Raw genomic sequence first — 19,281 nt, forward strand, 5'->3', positions numbered from 1 at the left:
CACTTTTTTTCCAGACCATAGTTCCCTTTTTTTGTCGTTTTTGCAGACAAATGTGCACAACCCTAATCGAAATTATTCCCCCACAACAGCTCTATCAAATAGGCCTATTTGTTTCGAATCTAAGTCGAATTTGTGTTCAACATCGTAACATGTAGCATGCAGAATAACTGGAGCTGTAGCTAGCACATGGTTCGCAGCACAGGTTACGAATCCTGGAGCTAACACACTAGCGATTCAATTCTACATCCGCGGCATGTGCTACAGTGCTAGCTTAAGGATTTTCAATGTTGCTGCTCTACTGAATGCGTTGAATAACTAAATCCAGAGAAACGATTTACGAAAGCCAGATTTGCATATTGGGTATATCGATAATTAAATTCAATACACTGACACATGACACCCCCCCCCCCCGTGTCATTCACCAGTATGCAATGGCAATGCCGATGTAATTTCTTTACTGCTCGAAATCCTGGAATGAAGGTATGTTCAGTCCCCAATATTTGCCAAGTGCTCCAAGAAGTGGGAGGAGAATTTCGAAGTGGGTGCTGAACATATTGTAACGCTAACTCAGTCTAAGATTCTGGGGCGTCCAAATATTCCCTGCTGAGGACTGGTGGTGGTATGGAAACAAATGCGGCTTGGATGGTTGTATGTTAGTAACGACGAGCCTTAAATCTCGCTATTACATGCAAAAGATATAACACATAGATAAACGAGTAAAGAACAAGTGCTGTGTAGATTTCGCAATCTATTACTATAAACAGCCACGGTACAAACAATACATCGGCACGAAGCCCTCAATAATAGGTAGAAAAACATGCACTTAACGATAATGGTCACAAACGAGGTCTCAATACCGAAGTAGAGTCCTATAACGATACGTACAAAAGTGTATAAAAGACGAATACAAGACAGATACAAGTACGACCACAATGGTCGGAGCCAGGGCTACTACCGAACCGAACGATTCAGATCGGGAGCGAAGACTGGTCACAATTCTTGAGGTCTGCTTCAGCTGAGCTGGTGAGCAGACATCACGTGACCTCTAATTATTACGTAATGTAGCCTACGACAAATAGAGGGCGACATATATGATGACCAACGGCATCACACTATCCCCTTCTCAGTCCTTAACTTGTCCCCAAGTTATGAAAACAATATAGTAAGGATCGCTAATTAGACACAAATCTAAAATCATTCACATACTAATACAAAAAGAAATCCAAAATACATGAATACGTATAAAAGCAAAGTATAGCTAATAGTGCCTGCCATGCACGAGAGCCTATACACACAATAACATTTGATATGAACTCTTAATATGGGTTCAGAACTAACTTTTAAGATAAAAACGTATCGCATGTCAATCTGTACCGACTAAAAAAATATGTCCTAGCTCGACTGCGAAAGAAGAAAGTTACGCAATACGAGCACTCTAACAAATGGTGTTAATGTTTTAACGCCTAAATTAACACATTTTTGTAACACTTAATGAACGCGTTTTAGTGTTAATCGGATAAGGTATTAACACGTTTATGTGTTTATGTAAAATTAACGCCTCAACGCGTCTTCCGCCATGTAACACTTAATTAACGCGTATACGCGTCTATAACCAAAAATAGTGTTTTAAAAGCAACACTAGGTGTTGAAACAGGGATTAATGCTTTAGCAAGCATGGTGTTCATTTTGGTTTTAAACAATCGTTCCAAAATGACCTTAGATGACCCCGGGACAGTCTGGGAACCAGCTGGGTAAAAGATGTGAAGCACACTAAGCAGCCCTTGCTTGAACAAAGTTAAAATCCCAGTTTTTATATACACAAAGATGACTGGGTTAATTTCTCAATCTGGAAATGAATTACTTGTGCTCACATGAGGGTTGAAACAAACTGTTCTTATTAAGAGTGGTACATCTTGTTCACATTACGAACTCTTAAACAGTGCAATATATATCATGAAATTTGCACAGTTCTGAAACAAAGGGAAACAGATTATTGAATATGCACTTTTTATTAACATTCACTACTTCATTGAATCCAAAAAGCAACAACAACTGTCAACTCCAAAAGAATCATGCCAAGAAAAACTTAAAGCTCTTTTATGGAAAATTTAAGCTTGTTAAAAAACTGCTGGTAATTGCTTCCCTTGAAGTATGTGTACGGCTCTTCGAGAATATGCTGTTGGAGGAAGCCCAGCAGCTGTCCATATATGGCAGGATAGTTCAAGTCACAAATGTAATATCCACCCAGCAGAGCAACAACTGCTTTAAGGGAATTGTTTGTTCCACAGTCAATGAATACTCCTTCACCAACAGCATAAATCATTTTGATGTCATTGTCGATTGCTAGGCTGCGGAGCTCAAGAGGGGCTTTATCCTTCATGCCAAGCTTCCGGCTAAGGACATCCTCCGACATGTCAATGTTGTCGACCTGCAATTAAATAGGATGAATATTATCAACTGTAACTATATATTCTTAAAAGTCATTTCATAAATAATAATGTTGCCATTCATATATACCTACTCTGATATCCAGTTCAAGGGAGCTATAAGGGACCAAATAATAACCTTTGACCTCAAATATAAAACAGCTCATTTGTCATAGAAACACATAATTGTGATTTTCTGCACACAAGGATGCTGCGTTACTTTATCAAGTGAGGTAGTCATGGAGGAGTCTAGTCTTTTTTAAGCCCCACAGTGAATGTCCATGCCACACTAGAGTATAGCAGACTGGAAGCACAATGGAGCTGAACACTTGGGGAGCTTTTTCCCTCTGCCCGAATAACGTGATTGTCAAACACCATTATCCGGGGACCTCATGACTCCGCATACCAGACCAAAAATAATAACTAAAATAAACTCAGGCTGGCGCGGCACAGAGCCACTGCCAAGGCAAAAAAGGACTCAGTGACCTACACATATTCACCCAAAACCGGGACAAATTCAACAGTACTGTGCAAGATACCACCTAAGAACTGGATGTTGGTCTTGGTCGATGACACCTGTAATCCCAACGGAGAAACCCCAAACTCTGCAAGCAAGGTAGCATCATCTGCAAATACCAGGTCAGACACCCGGACTTCACCAAATGAAACCCTGCAGTATGGGACCCTCTCCATAAATAAGTGCATACAGGTGTTGAAAAGGCGTAGGAGCTAGTGTGCACCCCTGCCTCCCCCCTGAAACAAGAAAGTCAATGACTTTGTGATTCCTTGTTCATGAAAACTGCTGTATTCAATATTTTACAATATATTACCCTATTTGACCACGGTATATCATGATGGCGGTAAATAACCAGAAATTTAACATGTAAATTTACCGGTAAATTACCGACTCACAACACTGGTGTCTATCACCCCAACCCCTTCGATTAAATGACTACTTACGGTAGGAGCATCAGTTAGGACTTCGGCAACATTTCTGAAGAGCTTGTCGGAATTGGTCTTTATTAACTGAGGGCCCTTCTCTATGATGGAGCTTCCAATCCATGCCTACAGTTCTTCTAGAATCTGAAACCATAAAAAGCAAGCCTAACAACTAAGAGTGGTGGCCCATGGCAAACAGTAAGGTCACTAACCATTCTAATTGGGGGATAAATGCCAGGGTGCCAAGGTCTTTCATGTACATGAACCCTGGCATTTTGCGGCTCAGTTTAAAAATGACGTCATTTTTAAAACTGAGCCGCAAAATAATTCTCCTACCCGCACCTAAGCCTCATATTGTCCCTTCTAGTGACGTCACAATAGGGGAAATCCCGATTGGGGTAACACAGAGCAGACTGCTGCTTCCGATATTATTCCCTACTGCTGAGTGCATACGTAGTGACATCACCTAAAGAGAGCCGGGCCACGTATACAGGTCATGTTACTCTGCTATAAGTGATTCTACAGAAAACACATACAGTACACACATGCACATCATTTGTGTACACAGTCACAGAGTACTCTATGTGTACCTTAGTGTTAGATCAATTGTTGGTAGGCTACATCAGAACATAATTTTGACACCATAGCAACTCACATAGCCACCATCTTGCAGACAAGGAATCCTTGCTACAACCTCCTCCACTGTTTTGCCAAGTCTCCATGATGATAATTTGGGCCGGACTTCTGCCATTAGCAACTTGATAGTGGCTTCACGTCGCTGCCCATTCCATTCATCAACAAGTTCATCTCAACGTTCAAGGAAGTCATCTTCTGATAAAACTTTGCCAGTCGTAGGTCTAGAATTGAATAAGTTTTGTGTTCATTGCCAAAAACGTATTATGAAGGGCATGCACAGTGTGGTTCAACAATAACAATTTACATTTATTGATGATTCATTGTCTCTCTCTATTCAGATTGGACCTCTTATACTTTCAGTGTCCCCAAGTGAGAACCCCCAAATGAGCAGGTTAAGACCTATAACATGTAAGCATTTTGGAACCAGACTCAGTAGGCTCACAATTTTTGAGACACAAATGACCTTTCATCCCAGCACTCGGGCAAATTACCGAAAATAGGAATACATTTTTTCAAGGATTCATTACATGCACAGCAAGCAAGTCTACTTTACCATGGAAGGCTGAATCTATTTTTTCGTGTATTACCTCATCTATATTTTGGATTATGTAATTGACATATTTTTCTCCCAAAATCTTGTGTATTTTTCAAAATTCTATGCTAACCTGGCGATTGTTTAGATATGCTTTTTAAACCTCAAAACTATTTGGTCGTGAAACAGATTGTTTCTAAACTGGCACAGAGAAAAAGAAAGCATGTAAAATCCCAGCATTCAAAATTTGAGCATGATGCCTTGTTGCGTTATTTTATCTTAAATGAATTTCACCTTCATCGATGACGTCACAAGGAGAGGGGGGGGGGGGGATTCCAAGGCCACCCATAGACTCTACACAGTAAATGCTGCTGCTTTGCACCTTGGTGGTGGAAAGACGAAAGGTAATATTTACAGAGGAAATTAATGAAATTCTTTCAATCTTGTGAACATTTAAATTGTAAGTTTTTATTCAGATCCCAATCTGAGTTCATTTGTTACAGTGTTCTGTTTTCTAAAGTATGTTCTGCATTAACTTTGTGTTACACAGGTTCCCACAGTGGCCCTTGTGATGTCACCAGGAGTATTGCGCAAAGGCAGATGTGTCTTATTTTCACACTCATATCGGCTGAAATTTTGTCTGAGGTTTTAGAGTTCCTCAATAGTTGGTACTGAAATACCTGAAGGCATATTTACATGATCATTGTACTTTAAAGCAATATATGTTATTCCGTTTCCTTCTGAGCGTCCGTAGGTAAAGGGTTAAAGAGCATGCAAACCAACCTTCCCAAGTGGAATCATTTTGCAACTGACATGTCTGGTGACTCAGCTGATGAACAGGTGGTGAGGGATGTTTTTCTGTTTTCCTTCAATGCAGCTGATGAATTCTGGAGCTCAGCTTACAACTGAAATATGACTAAAAAGAAAAAAATTATTTAACGCTTTCTTGCATATAGAGCAAAACATCCCAAAAACATATACCACTTCATTAACCAGGGCAACATGCACATTAACAGTCAGAAAGCTCTGACCACTGAGTACTATACATCAGGGATGAATATACTTTGACAATGGCATGATATGCTTGGTGACTGGGTATCTTGAGGAGGCGAGGAACACTCCTGTTGTGGTCCAATTTGGCACACTTTGCAGATGGTCTAACCATGGAGTTACGAAAGACACTTGCTGCTATTGAGTTAAGTACACCAACAGACTGATGTTATTGTTTGGTCCTGGTCAACAGTGTCTTAGAGAGATTTGGCAGAAGGTATGGGTCACGTCAAGAATGCTAATTAGAATGTAACCTGGTGAAAAGAAGCACTCAGGCACTGTCCTAGTTTTTGTATTCTTCCATGGCTCGTCATACTACATACTCATGAATATTGATGAGATCGGCACTGGAAAATGATGGGGACCATCTACTCATTATGGGTATTCCACCAGCCAAGTACTGTATGAGACCAATCTGACCTTGCATCTTCCACTTATCTTGTTAATGAGGTACTGCTTGCTGGTTTTGCTATCTCACATCATGCATTTCCTAACAAGCTTACTGGTAATTAGTCTGCTCTGGGAGTGTGATACCCTGTATAAAATCCACAGTCCCCAAATTCACCATAGACCCTAAAGCGAGGGTTATTCCTGTGGATTCTGCTGATATGATTTGTGAACTGATTAAAATTGTCTGTAATGTAGTTGCACATGGTGCAACAATGAATAATTTCATCTCCCATGATGTTATACCTAGTAGATAAGATACCCCCAACCACTAGTAGAAATAGTTTATTTCATGACATACAGTATCTGAAAACTACCAAACTGAAAAATTTACTGGACAAAATGATGCCATCCTTAACTTACAGAAGCTTGAGATAGCACAACAGAGAAACAGGTCACTGCACTGTGGAGAGAAACAAAAAAAAATTAAATAAATAAAATTACTAACAAGGTCATTAGGAACATTTATCCACAAGGTTTGACCCCGACTGTGTGAATCCGGGTTCTGGGTCCGAATTTCCTTTTGGGGTTTGAATCTAATTATATTATTTGTTTATAGTGAATTGTGATTCTTTTAGAAATGTATAATGACAAAGCCATGTTTTGACAGTAAACTTTAATAATATATCATTTTTGTTATTGACTTTACGACTAGTTCCTGGTATATTTCTAGGCACTATCGGGCAGGAGCCTGCAGGCCACCTTTTATTAAAATTCAACAATTTATGCAAATTAGGCATATTAAGTGACCTCCAGTGACCTTTACTGCCTTAAAAACTATCAGCACTGAATTTTTACCGTATCAACTAGATTTTGTGAAAATCTGACAAACTTAAAAAACTGCATAAATTATGCAAATTATACACAGCAAATGACCTCCAGTCACCCCAACTGTATACTAAAATTTCACGTGACAGAAGATAGACCATACCCACCAAGTTTCGCTAACATTCGACAAACATTGAAAAATTGCAGGGGTTAAATGTGGTGATCATGAAAGTTGGTCAGTATTACCATTGACCAATAGTACATATGGGGTGTTCAGGAATTTTAGGGCAAAGGTCAGCATGGAGGTCAGTTTTGGCCATTGTGTGAAAAATTGCAAAGTGCTTCTCCTACAGATCAAATTGGATGATCATGAAAGTTAGTCAGTATCGATCACCGAGGACCAAAGGTACGGGTGCGTTCAGGGATTTGAGGCCAAATGTCACCTAGGGGTCACTTTGGCCCCAAATAGCTATTTTCCTGCACGTTTGTAGTGAAATACTAGGCTAAGATAGGCCCACTGATAAAGTTAGCCTAACGTTGGAATGGTTGACTGTGTCATGTTTCGCTGCGGTGCTTCCACTTTCAGAAAACTAGCGTGGGTCAGTTACGTGTAATGGTGTAAGAAATATGGGGTGGCCAGATGCAAGCAACATGTTCAACCAAAAAATTATGATTTGATTGGCTTTTTTCTAGTATTTATAAGATGTTAGGAACAATATAATAAATCTGGTGGCAATACACTCACAAATGAGGAAATCTTGATTTTTCTTGTTTGCTACTGCGGCTAACACAAACTGCGGCTTGATTTACTTATAAGTACCGATAGCTGCATAGTGTCACATTGGCATGTTAGCTTTAGCACACTTTTCCGGTGGTTTTGCCAGTCTGTGTGAGATAATTAAAAGTATTTATTACATTACGAGCTGTTTCAGACTTATTTTATTAAATTCTACAGGTTAGGAAATGACAATTTTCACAAAATACGACTTAAATATTAGTAACTGCCTAGTTAGGGCCTAGAGAAAATCGGGTTTTAATTACGACCAAGTCCAACCTGTTTAGCAGATTTCTAAGGCATAATGCATTTTGACTGTTGTTAGGCTAACATTACTGTGGGAGTTCTAGTTTTAACTAGTTTTACCGGTTCCATTTTGGCTTATACTCAGGCATAGATAGTTCTAGGTTAGGCTAGAAATACAATTCTACAGTTAATATTTATTTAATCGATAGGGTTAGGGTAGTATTGTTGAGTTCTTACAGTTTTTTCTACTTAAATTTAATTATTCTGGCTAATCTGGAAACTTTTCAGAAATCATGATCACTTAAGTTCACAACTGCATGCTGTGCTCTGCACCAGTGCGCTGTGGTATATGACGTAGCACACATGACAGTGACGTAATGCACATGTTTACTGTTGATCAGGCTATTAATTTTCAAAATTTTTGGTAAACAAACAAACACATCAAAATTACAAGTTATCACAAGGAGTTGGGGCCTAGCGATGGCGCTTTTTTGTGGGTTCGCCCCCCCCCCCCCAGATAACCTAAAATCTGACGGTCCTTTGGCCAGCAGGTGCTGTTTTTATTTTTTTATTTTTTTATTAACTTTATTCGTAACCAGGGGTCCTGTCACTGGTAAACCAGTGTTCTCCCCAGGATCCCTGCACATATAAAACATACAAAATATAACAAACAGAACACATAAATAAATACAGAATATAGATATAAAAATATAAAAAATATAAAAAAAAAATAAAAATAAAAAAATAAAAAATAAAAAAATATATATATATAAAAATAAAAATCTAATTCGATTTCAAAGATTCCAGAAAGCCAGGCCATTTCTAATTGCACATTTTAGTTTATTTTTAAAGGTATCAGTGTTATTGCACATACGAATATGCCGAGGCAGTGCATTCCATTGATTAACCCCATGGCAAGTTTGACGACGTCTCCCCCAAATAGTGTTGGAATGTGAAAGGCAGAAACCACCAGAGGTAGAGGCTCTTGTGGCAGATTCACTCGAGGAGACATGGGCATACTTGTCACAGAGATAGTCAGGAGCAGCTGCTATGTGGATTTTATGCATAAAAACCTGACGGTGATAATTCCATCTTTGCTCTATAGGGATCCAGGATAGAGCTGAGAGAACATCAGCTGTAGGTGCAGTCCTAGGAAGATCTAGAATAATCCGACCAGCTCTTCCTTGCAGAGATACCAGACATTTTTTATACTTGGCACAGGTGTTAGACCAGGTACAACTAGCATAATCAAAGTGGGGGCTTATCAAACTATTGTACACCATAATCCTGTATTTGTGTGGAAGATACTTCTTAACCCTCCCAAGTATCCCAAGACGGCAGGATATTTTCTTGCAAATCATAGATAAATGGTCTTTGAAAGTTAAGGTACTGTCCAAAAGCACCCCAAGGTACCTAAAAACATGAACCTGTTCTATATCATGTGAGTCATAATGGAGAATGAGAGGGTCAGCTCTCTTCATCATGGTTGGTGTGCCAAAAAGCATACTTTTGGTCTTTTTTACATTCAAAGTCAATTTGTTTTTGACCAGCCACTTGCCAATCAGAATAAGATCTGTAGAGAGAACCTGCTGTATTTCACATATTTTCTCAGAGCTATAAATAACAGCTGTGTCATCTGCATATAAAATTGCCTGGCTTTCACTTGTGGCAGATGGAAGATCATTTATGTATATAGAGAATAGTAATGGCCCAATGATAGATCCCTGTGGAACGCCAAATGCAATTCCCATCATATCTGAATACTGGTTCTCAATCTGAACAATTTGGTATCTGCCCGCAAGATAAGAGCCGAACCAATCCAATGCAGAGTCAACAACTCCATATGACCGAAGTTTGTCAAGCAAGATGTCATGATCAACTGTATCAAAAGCTTTTTTAAAGTCAAGGAACAAGATGCCAGTGTAGTTCTTTCTTCCACAGGCACCGTCCATGTTTGACAAAATATCATCAACCACATAGCTGAGAGCCGTAGTAGTGGAGTAACCAGGTCTGAAGCCTGATTGCCATTTGTTAAGGATCTTGTTACTAGTTAGATACTGATACAGTTGATCATGAACAACTCTTTCCAAGATTTTTGACACAACTGGCAGAACTGAAATAGGTCTATAATTGTCGACCTGACTGCGTGTCCCATCTTTGAAAACTGGTGAGACCTTGGCAGTCTTCCAGTCAGAAGGGAAAACCCCATGAGAGAGTGAGAAGTTGATAATATAAGTAAGAGAAGGAGCAATGTGGGAGGCAGATAGCCTCAACAAACGAGCACTTATGTTGTCAAGGCCAGTGGCTTTCCCGGCAGACAGGCCCTTTAATTGCTTCTCAATCGAGTCAATGCTAACTGTCTGGAACCGGAAATTACATAAAGTATCATTTGTGGAAGGAGTGTGGGGTCTAGAATCGAATTTACTAGCTAGCTCACTTCCAATGTTAGCGAAAAAATTGTTGAAGACATTAGCAATTTCACACTTGTCATTAACAACAATACCATTATCAACTATGCTAGCAATGTTATGGTGTTTGCTACTATGCATTGCTTCTTTAAGGGTAGACCATAATTTAGAGGAGTCATTTTTAGTGTCCTCAATTTTGGTTTTGAAGTACTCACATTTTAGTTGGGAAGCCAGATTATTGAGTTTGTTTCTACATTTTTTGTACCTGGCCCAAGTGTCCAGTGAACCATGTTTCTCAGCGACCTTCTTCAGGTGATCCCTCTCCCAGGTCATCGAGATGAACTCATCAGTGACCCAGGGAGTGTGCTCACCTTTAACAGTCACAGTTTTCAGAGGTGCATGGGCATCAGACACTTCATTAAAGAGAGTTTTCCAAGTATACCACATGAGGTCAATATCATCCAGACCTTCAATACAGGAAAATGGGATTTTGGAGATATCATCAATAAAAGCTTCCTGATGGAACCGTTTGAAAGATCTAGTAGTGATCTTTCTGGGAATATGTTTGGGTTTGTTAGCCCTTCTAACAGCATAAATCAGCCTATGATCACTCAGACCAGTGGGTATCACTCCTGACTGAGTGACATAATTTTTACGGTTCACATAAATGTGATCTAAGAGGGTTCGTGAGTGAAGAGTCACACGGGTGGGCTCGGAAATCATTTGACTGAGTTCATTCCGACGTGTATAATCATGCATATCCTTAGTAAGACCTTTCTTGCAAGTGGGAAGAAGATCTAAATTGAAATCACCTAATATCAAAGTTTCATAATTACAATCCAATGCATTTGATATATTGTTCAATATGTCATTCAGGTAAACAAAATCTGAGTTGGGAGACCGATACACCGAGCCAATCAAAATTGGTCTGGTCTTCGGTAAAATAATTTCAGTCCATAGACAATCGAGGTGGTCTACCTCAAGATCCAGACGTCTACGTCCCACCAAAGTGTTGGAGATGAATGTCGCTATACCATGAGATTTGGAGGTGGTACCATCTTTCCGTTCACAGGTGAAGCCAGGTAGGGTTATGCTTTCATCCGGTACACTATCATTCAGGTTAGTCTCTGATAGTGTGATGACATCAAATGGCTTACTAGCCATACTCAGTTTCAGTGTATCATAAGATGAGCGGATTCCCTGAATGTTCAAATGGCAGATTTTGAGTCCCCTGCTGTACCGTCATAAGAGTCAGTCCAGAGAAAGCGGTACCACTAAGACAATCCAGCCCAAATTGCCCCTACGAAATGAATTTCGCACACCACCTTTAATCCTCTAATCTGTAAGTAAATTGAAGAACATTGACCCATAGCCTGGGGAAATAATTAAGAATCTGTGACAGGAAGTACATCACACTGTGCACTAAGTCAGTACAGGAGTGGCTATTCTTATAACTGTTCGTAAGAATAATTTCCGATTACGCATGCGCAGTTGCCATTTTTATGACAGGAGTACTATTTTTTACGACCAGGAGTAACAATAATTTCCGGTTAGGGTAAGTGTTAGGGTTAGGATTGGGGTTTAGGGTTAAAGTTAGGGTTACCCCTACTACATGCGCAGTTGCTTTATTTACTTTACTGCGCTTGAATTCGCCTTTGTCGTAAGAATAGTTTATAAATAATTGTTACGACTAGTCGTAAGATAAGCCATGGACTCCATCATTATAATTACATTCTGGGTATGAAGTAGGGCTAGTTCGGTCACAGATTCTAAATTAGAGCCAGGTAGCCTAGCCCTATTTCTTCTGAGCATATTCAGGGTTTTATAGGCTTCATTTGTCAGTTTGCGGAACTGAATAGGCAGATATGATCCCAAACCTAGGCCCGTAATTTAACATAGACCTAGCCTAGGCCTAAATAGCCTACTGACTGTGTCCAACTTAGCAGCTAAGGGCTAAATAGCTTACCGTACTGACTGCGTCCAACTTAGCATTGTTGACTTAGTTGCAAGTTAGCAGACAGCACGTTAGGCTATCTGCATTCCGTTTTGTGTCAACGTGTAGCGTCAGTTAACGTTAGGCTATTTGCCGCCTTTTAGTTCAACAGTTCTGGCGTGACGGTCGCTAGTTCTAGGCCTATGTTCAATTTTCACGTCTAATATTTCACCCTATTAATCTAGGTAATGCAAAAATTAAGCAGACTGCAAAATACCTCTTCTTTTCCTTTCAATCTGACTGGTACAGAACGGTAAATCAGGAGGTGATGATGACATTTAGGTAGGCACTGCAGGCGTACGACGTTCGCGTGTCGCGCTCGTGGTGTCAGCCTCAATCCACCAATCATATAGCAATACGTCTGAAGAAGGCGTGGCTTAATTCGTGACATCATTTGCTATCAACACTTGGGTGCTAATACTACTTGGGCCGTGATGTTAATATTAATATACCACAAAGACGCTGGTGTTGATAAAAACATTTGAGGCATACGTCGAGCTCAATATCGTTACGCGATCACAACTTTGGAAACACATGGCAGTGTTTATAGAACTGGATTAACACCAATAGCCAATGCGCACTACCATGCGGGACGATGCTATTGAACGGAATGTTTAGAAAATAACACACCAACGCGTTTTCAAAAGACGTTTCTTTTTAGAGTGAGAGTAATAGAAGAGTAATATGACCTTACATGCACGTGTTCATACCCTAAAGGAATAACGCGGCTCGCGCGAAAGTGCAATTTGGACTCATGTGAGGTCACATTCCAGATACAACTAATAAAAGTAAAAACAACTTACGGTGCCGTACATAGATATAAATACATGAAAACAATCCAAGTGAATCAAAACATAACACTCTTGATGTAACACAGAGATCCAAACCACAAAATAAATTGATAGGAAGTCCGCATCAAAATATGAAATGTCCACAAGATTTCCAAAGTAAAAAGATATCATAACGAAACCGGATGTCCGCATCAAAAGGTGAAATGTTCATAGTAATAAGGTGAAATGTCCATAATAATAAGGTGAAATGTCCATAATATTTTCACAGTAAAAATGTATAATAAAGAAACACGTTATTTAACACAAAAGTCCTGATCGAGGACATCTCTATGGATTAACGGTAAGTCAACAGTTCCCTGGTCTGTGGGGGCAATTCGAATCCCTCCTTCTCCGTTGTAAGCACTGTACCATCTGGGTATTGGACCGTATGTTTTTCCTTCCTGTAAATAACTCCCAGACCAAGGTTTTTTACTTCCGCGTTGATGATGAGTGGAATCCTTGAAGTAACCATCAGGTTCCGCAGACGGGTCAGTTCTTTATCATCCAGAGTTGAATCCGACGATGCTGTTGAAGGGGTTGATGTTGAAGTGGTTGGGGAAGGTGTAGAGCTATCCTCAATGGGTGATGTCAGGGGGGTTGGCGCTCGTCTACCACTGGGTCCAAACGAAAGGTCGATAGGTCCGCAGTCTACCGTTGAGGCGGGGGCGTTCTCACACGACTGGTCGCTCGCTTCGATGAGGGCAGCTAACGGATCGAAAGGTGACGGGGGTAGATCCTCGGTGCCAAAATCCAAAGAAATATCATTAAGCCACTCATTGTTATCCGGTGTCACAGCAGGACTCGACTTTGAATTGGCAATCTGTGGTCCAGTTGATTGTGGCACAATAGGAGCTACCGGTCCTGGCCTCCTTAAACCAAAACGCCTTCCTCGTCTACCCCTAAATTCACAGTTTGGGTGATGACTGCGAAGCTGCTTCCATGAAAAAAATAATCGCCCGCACGAAAAACAATCTACTTGTGGTCTACCAATACCACGCCCGAATGGAAGGTTTGCGGACATTGCTCTATCTTTACAATAAAAACAATAAAGCAGTAAAAATGAAATATGTTTCCTATGTTCTGACAACACCGGTTCTGGAAGCAGAGTAAGCGTCAGTGGAGAATCAGGGCTTCACCCACTAATAGAGCGAACGTTTACCAGTCCCGGGTCAGAACTAAATATAACTCTACTCGTTGCTTACGTAACGCTTACGTAACCACGAGGCCTCACCAACTCTGTTGGTCTCAACACTCTCTCCAGATGCTAAGCACAATTTAAGACGATCGTGGTGAACGACCTTCGGCCTCGATCGTTCCGACTGTTTTATACGATAAGTTACATCGGATAACTTATTAACTATTAAATATGGGCCTTCCCAATATCTTTGCAACTTAGGAGACAGTCCTTTTTTCTTACTGGGGTTATACAGCCAAACTTGATCACCGACGTTATAATTTTTGGCATTGCTAAGCCTATCATAGGACTTCTTCTGCCTTTCAACTGACGCATTTGTTTCGATTTTAGCCATTTCATGAACTGTCCTAAGTTTTTCTTCCAATTTACTTACATAGCTAATACTTGAACTAATTTCAACATGGGGAGGGGGTACCAGGAGATCAACTGGGAGGTTCATCTCCCTTCCTAACATCATTACACTGGGTGTCTCTCCCGTGGTCTCGTGAACAGAGGAGCGGTACGCCATGGTAACATGGGGCAACCATTCATCCCAATCACGTTGGTTTTCCGAAACAACGGCCGATAACATTGCCTCTAAGGTTCTGTTAAAACGCTCCACCATGCCATCAGATTGGGGGTGAAAGGCTGTGGTACGAGTTTTATCAATACCAAGGAGCTGTGCTAATTCTTTAAACAAACTTGACTCGAAATTTCGGCCCTGGTCAGTATGCAACTGTAGGGGAACACCGAACCTCAACACAAACTGTTCTACAAAGACTCTGGCCACAGTAACTGCCTCCTGGTTTGGGATCGCATAAGCCTCGGTCCACTTAGTAAAGTAGTCCGCTACACACAAAATATATCTATTTCCCGTGTCGGTAACTGGTAAGGGTCCCAATATATCCATGGCCACTCTTTCCATGGGGGCTCCTACCACGTACTTTTGCATACGTGCTCTAAGAGATTTAATTGGACCCTTCCTTGAAGAGCATTTTTCACATTGCCGACACCATCTCTCTATATCCTTATGATATCCAGCCCAGTAAAATCTAGATTGGACTCTCCTCATAGTTTTCTTAACACCTAGGTGACCAGCTGTGGCATTACTATGTAACAAAGACATTACCTCATTACGCATGCTTCTAGCCACCACTAATTTCCAGGAGATCTCATTCCCCGAGTCAGATTCCCATTTTCGATAAAGAATACCGTTTCTGAGACATAAGACCTTCCACATACCCCAGTAAGTTTTGAAAGTCTTGTTCTCAGCTGAAATCAGCGACCACTGCGGCTTTTCTTTGGAAATAACCATCCAGCCTATGATTCGACTGATGTCGTTATCACCCTGCTGCGCCTTCCTAATGTCTTCTACAGACCACTGGTCCACCCAAGCACCATCTAGCTCTAGCCTGGGAGCAACTATCTCTGGCACAACCTGTCCATTATCTTTTCCACTTTGAGTTGGACTTTCTACTGATGTAGCTGGTTCCATCCCCTTCTCAGCATCTGTCCTAATTTCGCCCAGCCTATCAGTTTGACTCCCACCCTGTTTAGTTTTACTACGGGTTACCACCGTACATACGTGGGTGTCAAGGGTACCCCCACTTTCACTAAGTTGTTGTCCAGTAAGATTCCCCCCAGTATCTTCTACTGTACTTAATTCCGTTTCCTCTAAACGGAGGCAATACCTACAGTCTACGCACGGGCGTCGGGAAAGCGCATCTGCATTCCCGTGTTTACTTCCTGGACGGTGCTGAATTTCGTAGTTATAAGTGCCCAGCATTTCAAGCCATCGCGCAATCTGCCCCTCGGGTTGTTTAAAATTAAGTAACCACCTCAAAGCACCATGGTCAGTTCGCACAAGAAATTCAGCACCGTACAGATAATGGTGAAAGTGTTTAATTGATGCTACTATAGCGTACAACTCTTTTCTTGTTACGCAATACCTTCGTTCAGCCTTACTAAACGATTTACTAAAATATGCGATTACTCTTTCTTCTCCTCCTGGATTTGAGAGAGAACACTACCCAAGCTTTCATTGCTTGCATCTGTGTCAAGAATATACTTATCACTGGGGGTGGGGAAGGCTAATATAGGAGTAGAGGTTAGGGCTACCTTCAAGGCGTTAAATGCTTCTTCGCATTCCTCATTCCACAGAAATCGTTTTCCCTTTTCTGTCAAACGATGTAAAGGACGTGCAATAAGAGTGAAGTTTTTAACAAACTTCCTGTAATAAGAACATAAACCTACAAATCCTCTCACGTCACGAACACAATTTGGCCTTGGCCAATTTTTAACAACAGCCACCTTTGACGGATCAGTCGAAACTCCGTCCTTGCTAACTACGTGTCCAAGAAACTCCACTTTTTGTTTGAAAAGAAAACATTTCTTAGGCGACAGTTTCAGTCCCGCTAATTTGAACCTCGTAAAAACATCATCTATGGCAGCAATGTGTTCCTCGAAATTCTTTCCAAAAATAATTACATCGTCTAGATAGACTAAACATGTTTGCCACTGCAAACCAGATAAAATTTTCTCCATCAATCTTTCAAAGGTGGCTGGTGCATTGCAAAGCCCGAACGGCATGACACAAAATTGATATAGACCACTGTGGGTGATAAAAGCGGTCTTTTCCCTATCAGACTCGTCCATTTCGACCTGCCAGTAGCCACTCGCTAGGTCGAGGGTCGTAAACCAAGTGGAGCCATTAAGACTATCTAAGGAGTCATCGATTCTAGGGATCGGGTAGCTATCTTTAGTGGTAATATCGTTAAGCCTACGATAATCTACACAAAAACGAGTTGATCCATCTTTCTTTTTAACTAAAACAACTGGAGACGCCCATGGGCTAGATGAAGGTTCAATCACCCCCGTCTTAACATATCTGAAACCTCGTTAGCCGCATCCTCTCTTTTATTCAGAGGCAGTCTCCTAGCATGTTGTTTAATAGGGGCCACCTCTTTAGTTGGAATTTTGTGTTTCACAATATCAGTCCTTCCTAAATCCTCCTTACATTTTGCAAAAATACTCTCATGCTTCAGAAGAAGCCTCCTAACTAAAGCTTTTTGATTTTCATCAAGTGATCCCTCCAAAGAGTTGTACAGCCCTAAAATGTGATGTGGTAAGTCAGTGACTCCCCCACCCTCATTGGAAGTGTCACCCTCCGTGTTTTGTACCGATAAAACTTCCTCTACAGGCTCACACGTGGCCGCCGTAACTCCTTCATACACCGTGACCGGCACTGAATCTACATTAATCATGCGGATTGGTATCACGTGACTCTGGGAATTAACCACAGCTTTAGCTACCATAATCGAGTGTTTCTTTACAAAATTTTCACAAGGCTCTACAATAAACTCTGTTCCGTCTAATTTATTGGCAAGTTTACCCGGTACTACAATTTCCTGGCCTGGACTTATGCAGACTGTCTCAGCTACCGTGATTCTATTCACAACGTTACTAGGGGCATTCAGTCTCTCGTTGCCGAAACATTGAACCATAATATTCCCAATTTTTATCTGACCAAGGCCTAGATCTATTTGGCACTTGTATTTTGCGAGGAAATCACACCCTAATATGAAATCAGTAGATATGTCTGCAACCCACACCGGGTGGCTGGCCGAAAAATCTCCCATCTTCAATGAAAAATTACCACAACCGAACAACGGTATACTTCGATCATCGGCCATAACCAAGTCCTCTCCAGTTCTCTCTAACTTTGGCCGTGCACTCTGAACAATTTCCTGATACATACTACGTTTCACCACACAAATATTTGCACCCGTATCAATCAAGCTATCTAAAGTCCTACCATGGATTTGTATTCTTGCGTACAATCCATCTCTATTATTCTTTTCACTAAGTGACGTAACAAAGGGCCTTTTGGGACCACTAGCCGACTCATGGCCCGCTGAACCGGCTTTTACTAGTTTCCCGAGTTATGACTTGTCCCATTGTTATCATATACTTTTGGTTTTGGACAATCACGAGCAAAATGCCCAACTTCTTTGCAGTTGTAACATTTGTTGTCCCTGATCATATTCTTACCCTCTCTTTTACGAGGCTTTTCCGAATTCCCGTGGCTCTTCTCTAACGATTTAAAACATTCCTGAATTTTAGCTACCATTTTCTCTACAACTTGATCTAAATTACTGTGTACCTCTTTCGCCAGTTTCTGGTCAGTATCAGGGGGGCCTGACACAGGTCTAACTAACCTTCTACTATTTCTCTGATTTTCAGCCTGTTGAAACGTTTCAAATTCAATAGCTGTTTTTACTGCGCTGTCCAAACATTTTGGGCGAGACTGATATATTCCCCATCGCATGTCAGTATCAGCCAGCGCATCAATAAAATGATCTTTTGCCAAGGTCTCTTGTAGATCATACTTAGCTTCAGGGTTGGCTAATTTAACCAATCTCCGGACTGACTGCGCTAATTCTGGAAGGTTTTCACCTTTCTTTCTTTGTTTGTTCTTTAACTGAGCACGGAATAATTCCGTTTGATTTTGTGACCCAAAACGTTTGGACAGGGCGGCAACAAGCGAATCGTAATTACGACGCATCGAGGTATCAAGGTCGCCTAATACTGACAGTGCTTCACCTCTTAAGGAAGTGGCAAGATGCATTCCTTTAGAAAGGGGATCCCATCTATTCATTTCTGCTATCAATTCAAACTGTACAATGTAATCATTCCACTCACTACTCCCGTCAAATGCTACGGGGCGTACTTCCGTTCTCTTTGGGTATATACGGGAATCTGAGGGAGGTTCAGGCAAATCATTAGAATGGTATCTAACGGGCGGGGAATATTCCCCCAACTGCACATTTCTATCCGAGTTGTTGATAACTTGCCTATCATTCAGTTGATCATCTTCAATTCTCCTATAACTTCTACCAGCCTCCCTATTCACATAATGGCCAGCTCCATGGCGACTTACGGAGGGACGGTGGTCCAAGTCGTAACCATAATTATTACATTTACGCCATTCGCCTACACTAGGATAACGTTTCTTATCGTCTGCTCTATCTAACCCTTCTAGAACTGACCTAGAATTA

General features: G+C 40.9%; 1 protein-coding gene and 1 long non-coding RNA gene across 4 annotated transcripts; both read right to left on the minus strand.

The window, feature by feature from the left end:
- Positions 1-1,429: 1,429 nt before the first annotated feature.
- LOC139984973 (uncharacterized) lies at positions 1,430-12,884 on the minus strand. Of its 3 annotated transcripts, none has more exons than XR_011799246.1 (7): positions 12,438-12,884; positions 7,619-7,683; positions 6,394-6,433; positions 5,317-5,449; positions 4,021-4,222; positions 3,387-3,509; positions 1,430-2,428 (listed from the first exon to the last, which is right to left on the minus strand). It is a non-coding gene; the product is annotated as an uncharacterized lncRNA (long non-coding RNA). The 3 variants fall into 3 exon arrangements; XR_011799245.1 differs by having other exon boundaries at positions 7,544-7,683; XR_011799244.1 differs by lacking the exon at positions 7,619-7,683.
- A 4,207-nt stretch (positions 12,885-17,091) lies between these two features.
- On the minus strand, positions 17,092-17,979 carry LOC139954739 (uncharacterized). Its single transcript, XM_071954657.1, has one exon. It carries the CDS (start codon positions 17,977-17,979, stop codon positions 17,092-17,094), a length of 888 nt encoding a protein of 295 aa, XP_071810758.1.
- Positions 17,980-19,281: the final 1,302 nt, after the last annotated feature.

Source organism: Apostichopus japonicus, chromosome 17 (assembly GCF_037975245.1).
Source record: "Apostichopus japonicus isolate 1M-3 chromosome 17, ASM3797524v1, whole genome shotgun sequence".
Taxonomy (NCBI): domain Eukaryota; kingdom Metazoa; phylum Echinodermata; class Holothuroidea; order Aspidochirotida; family Stichopodidae; genus Apostichopus; species Apostichopus japonicus.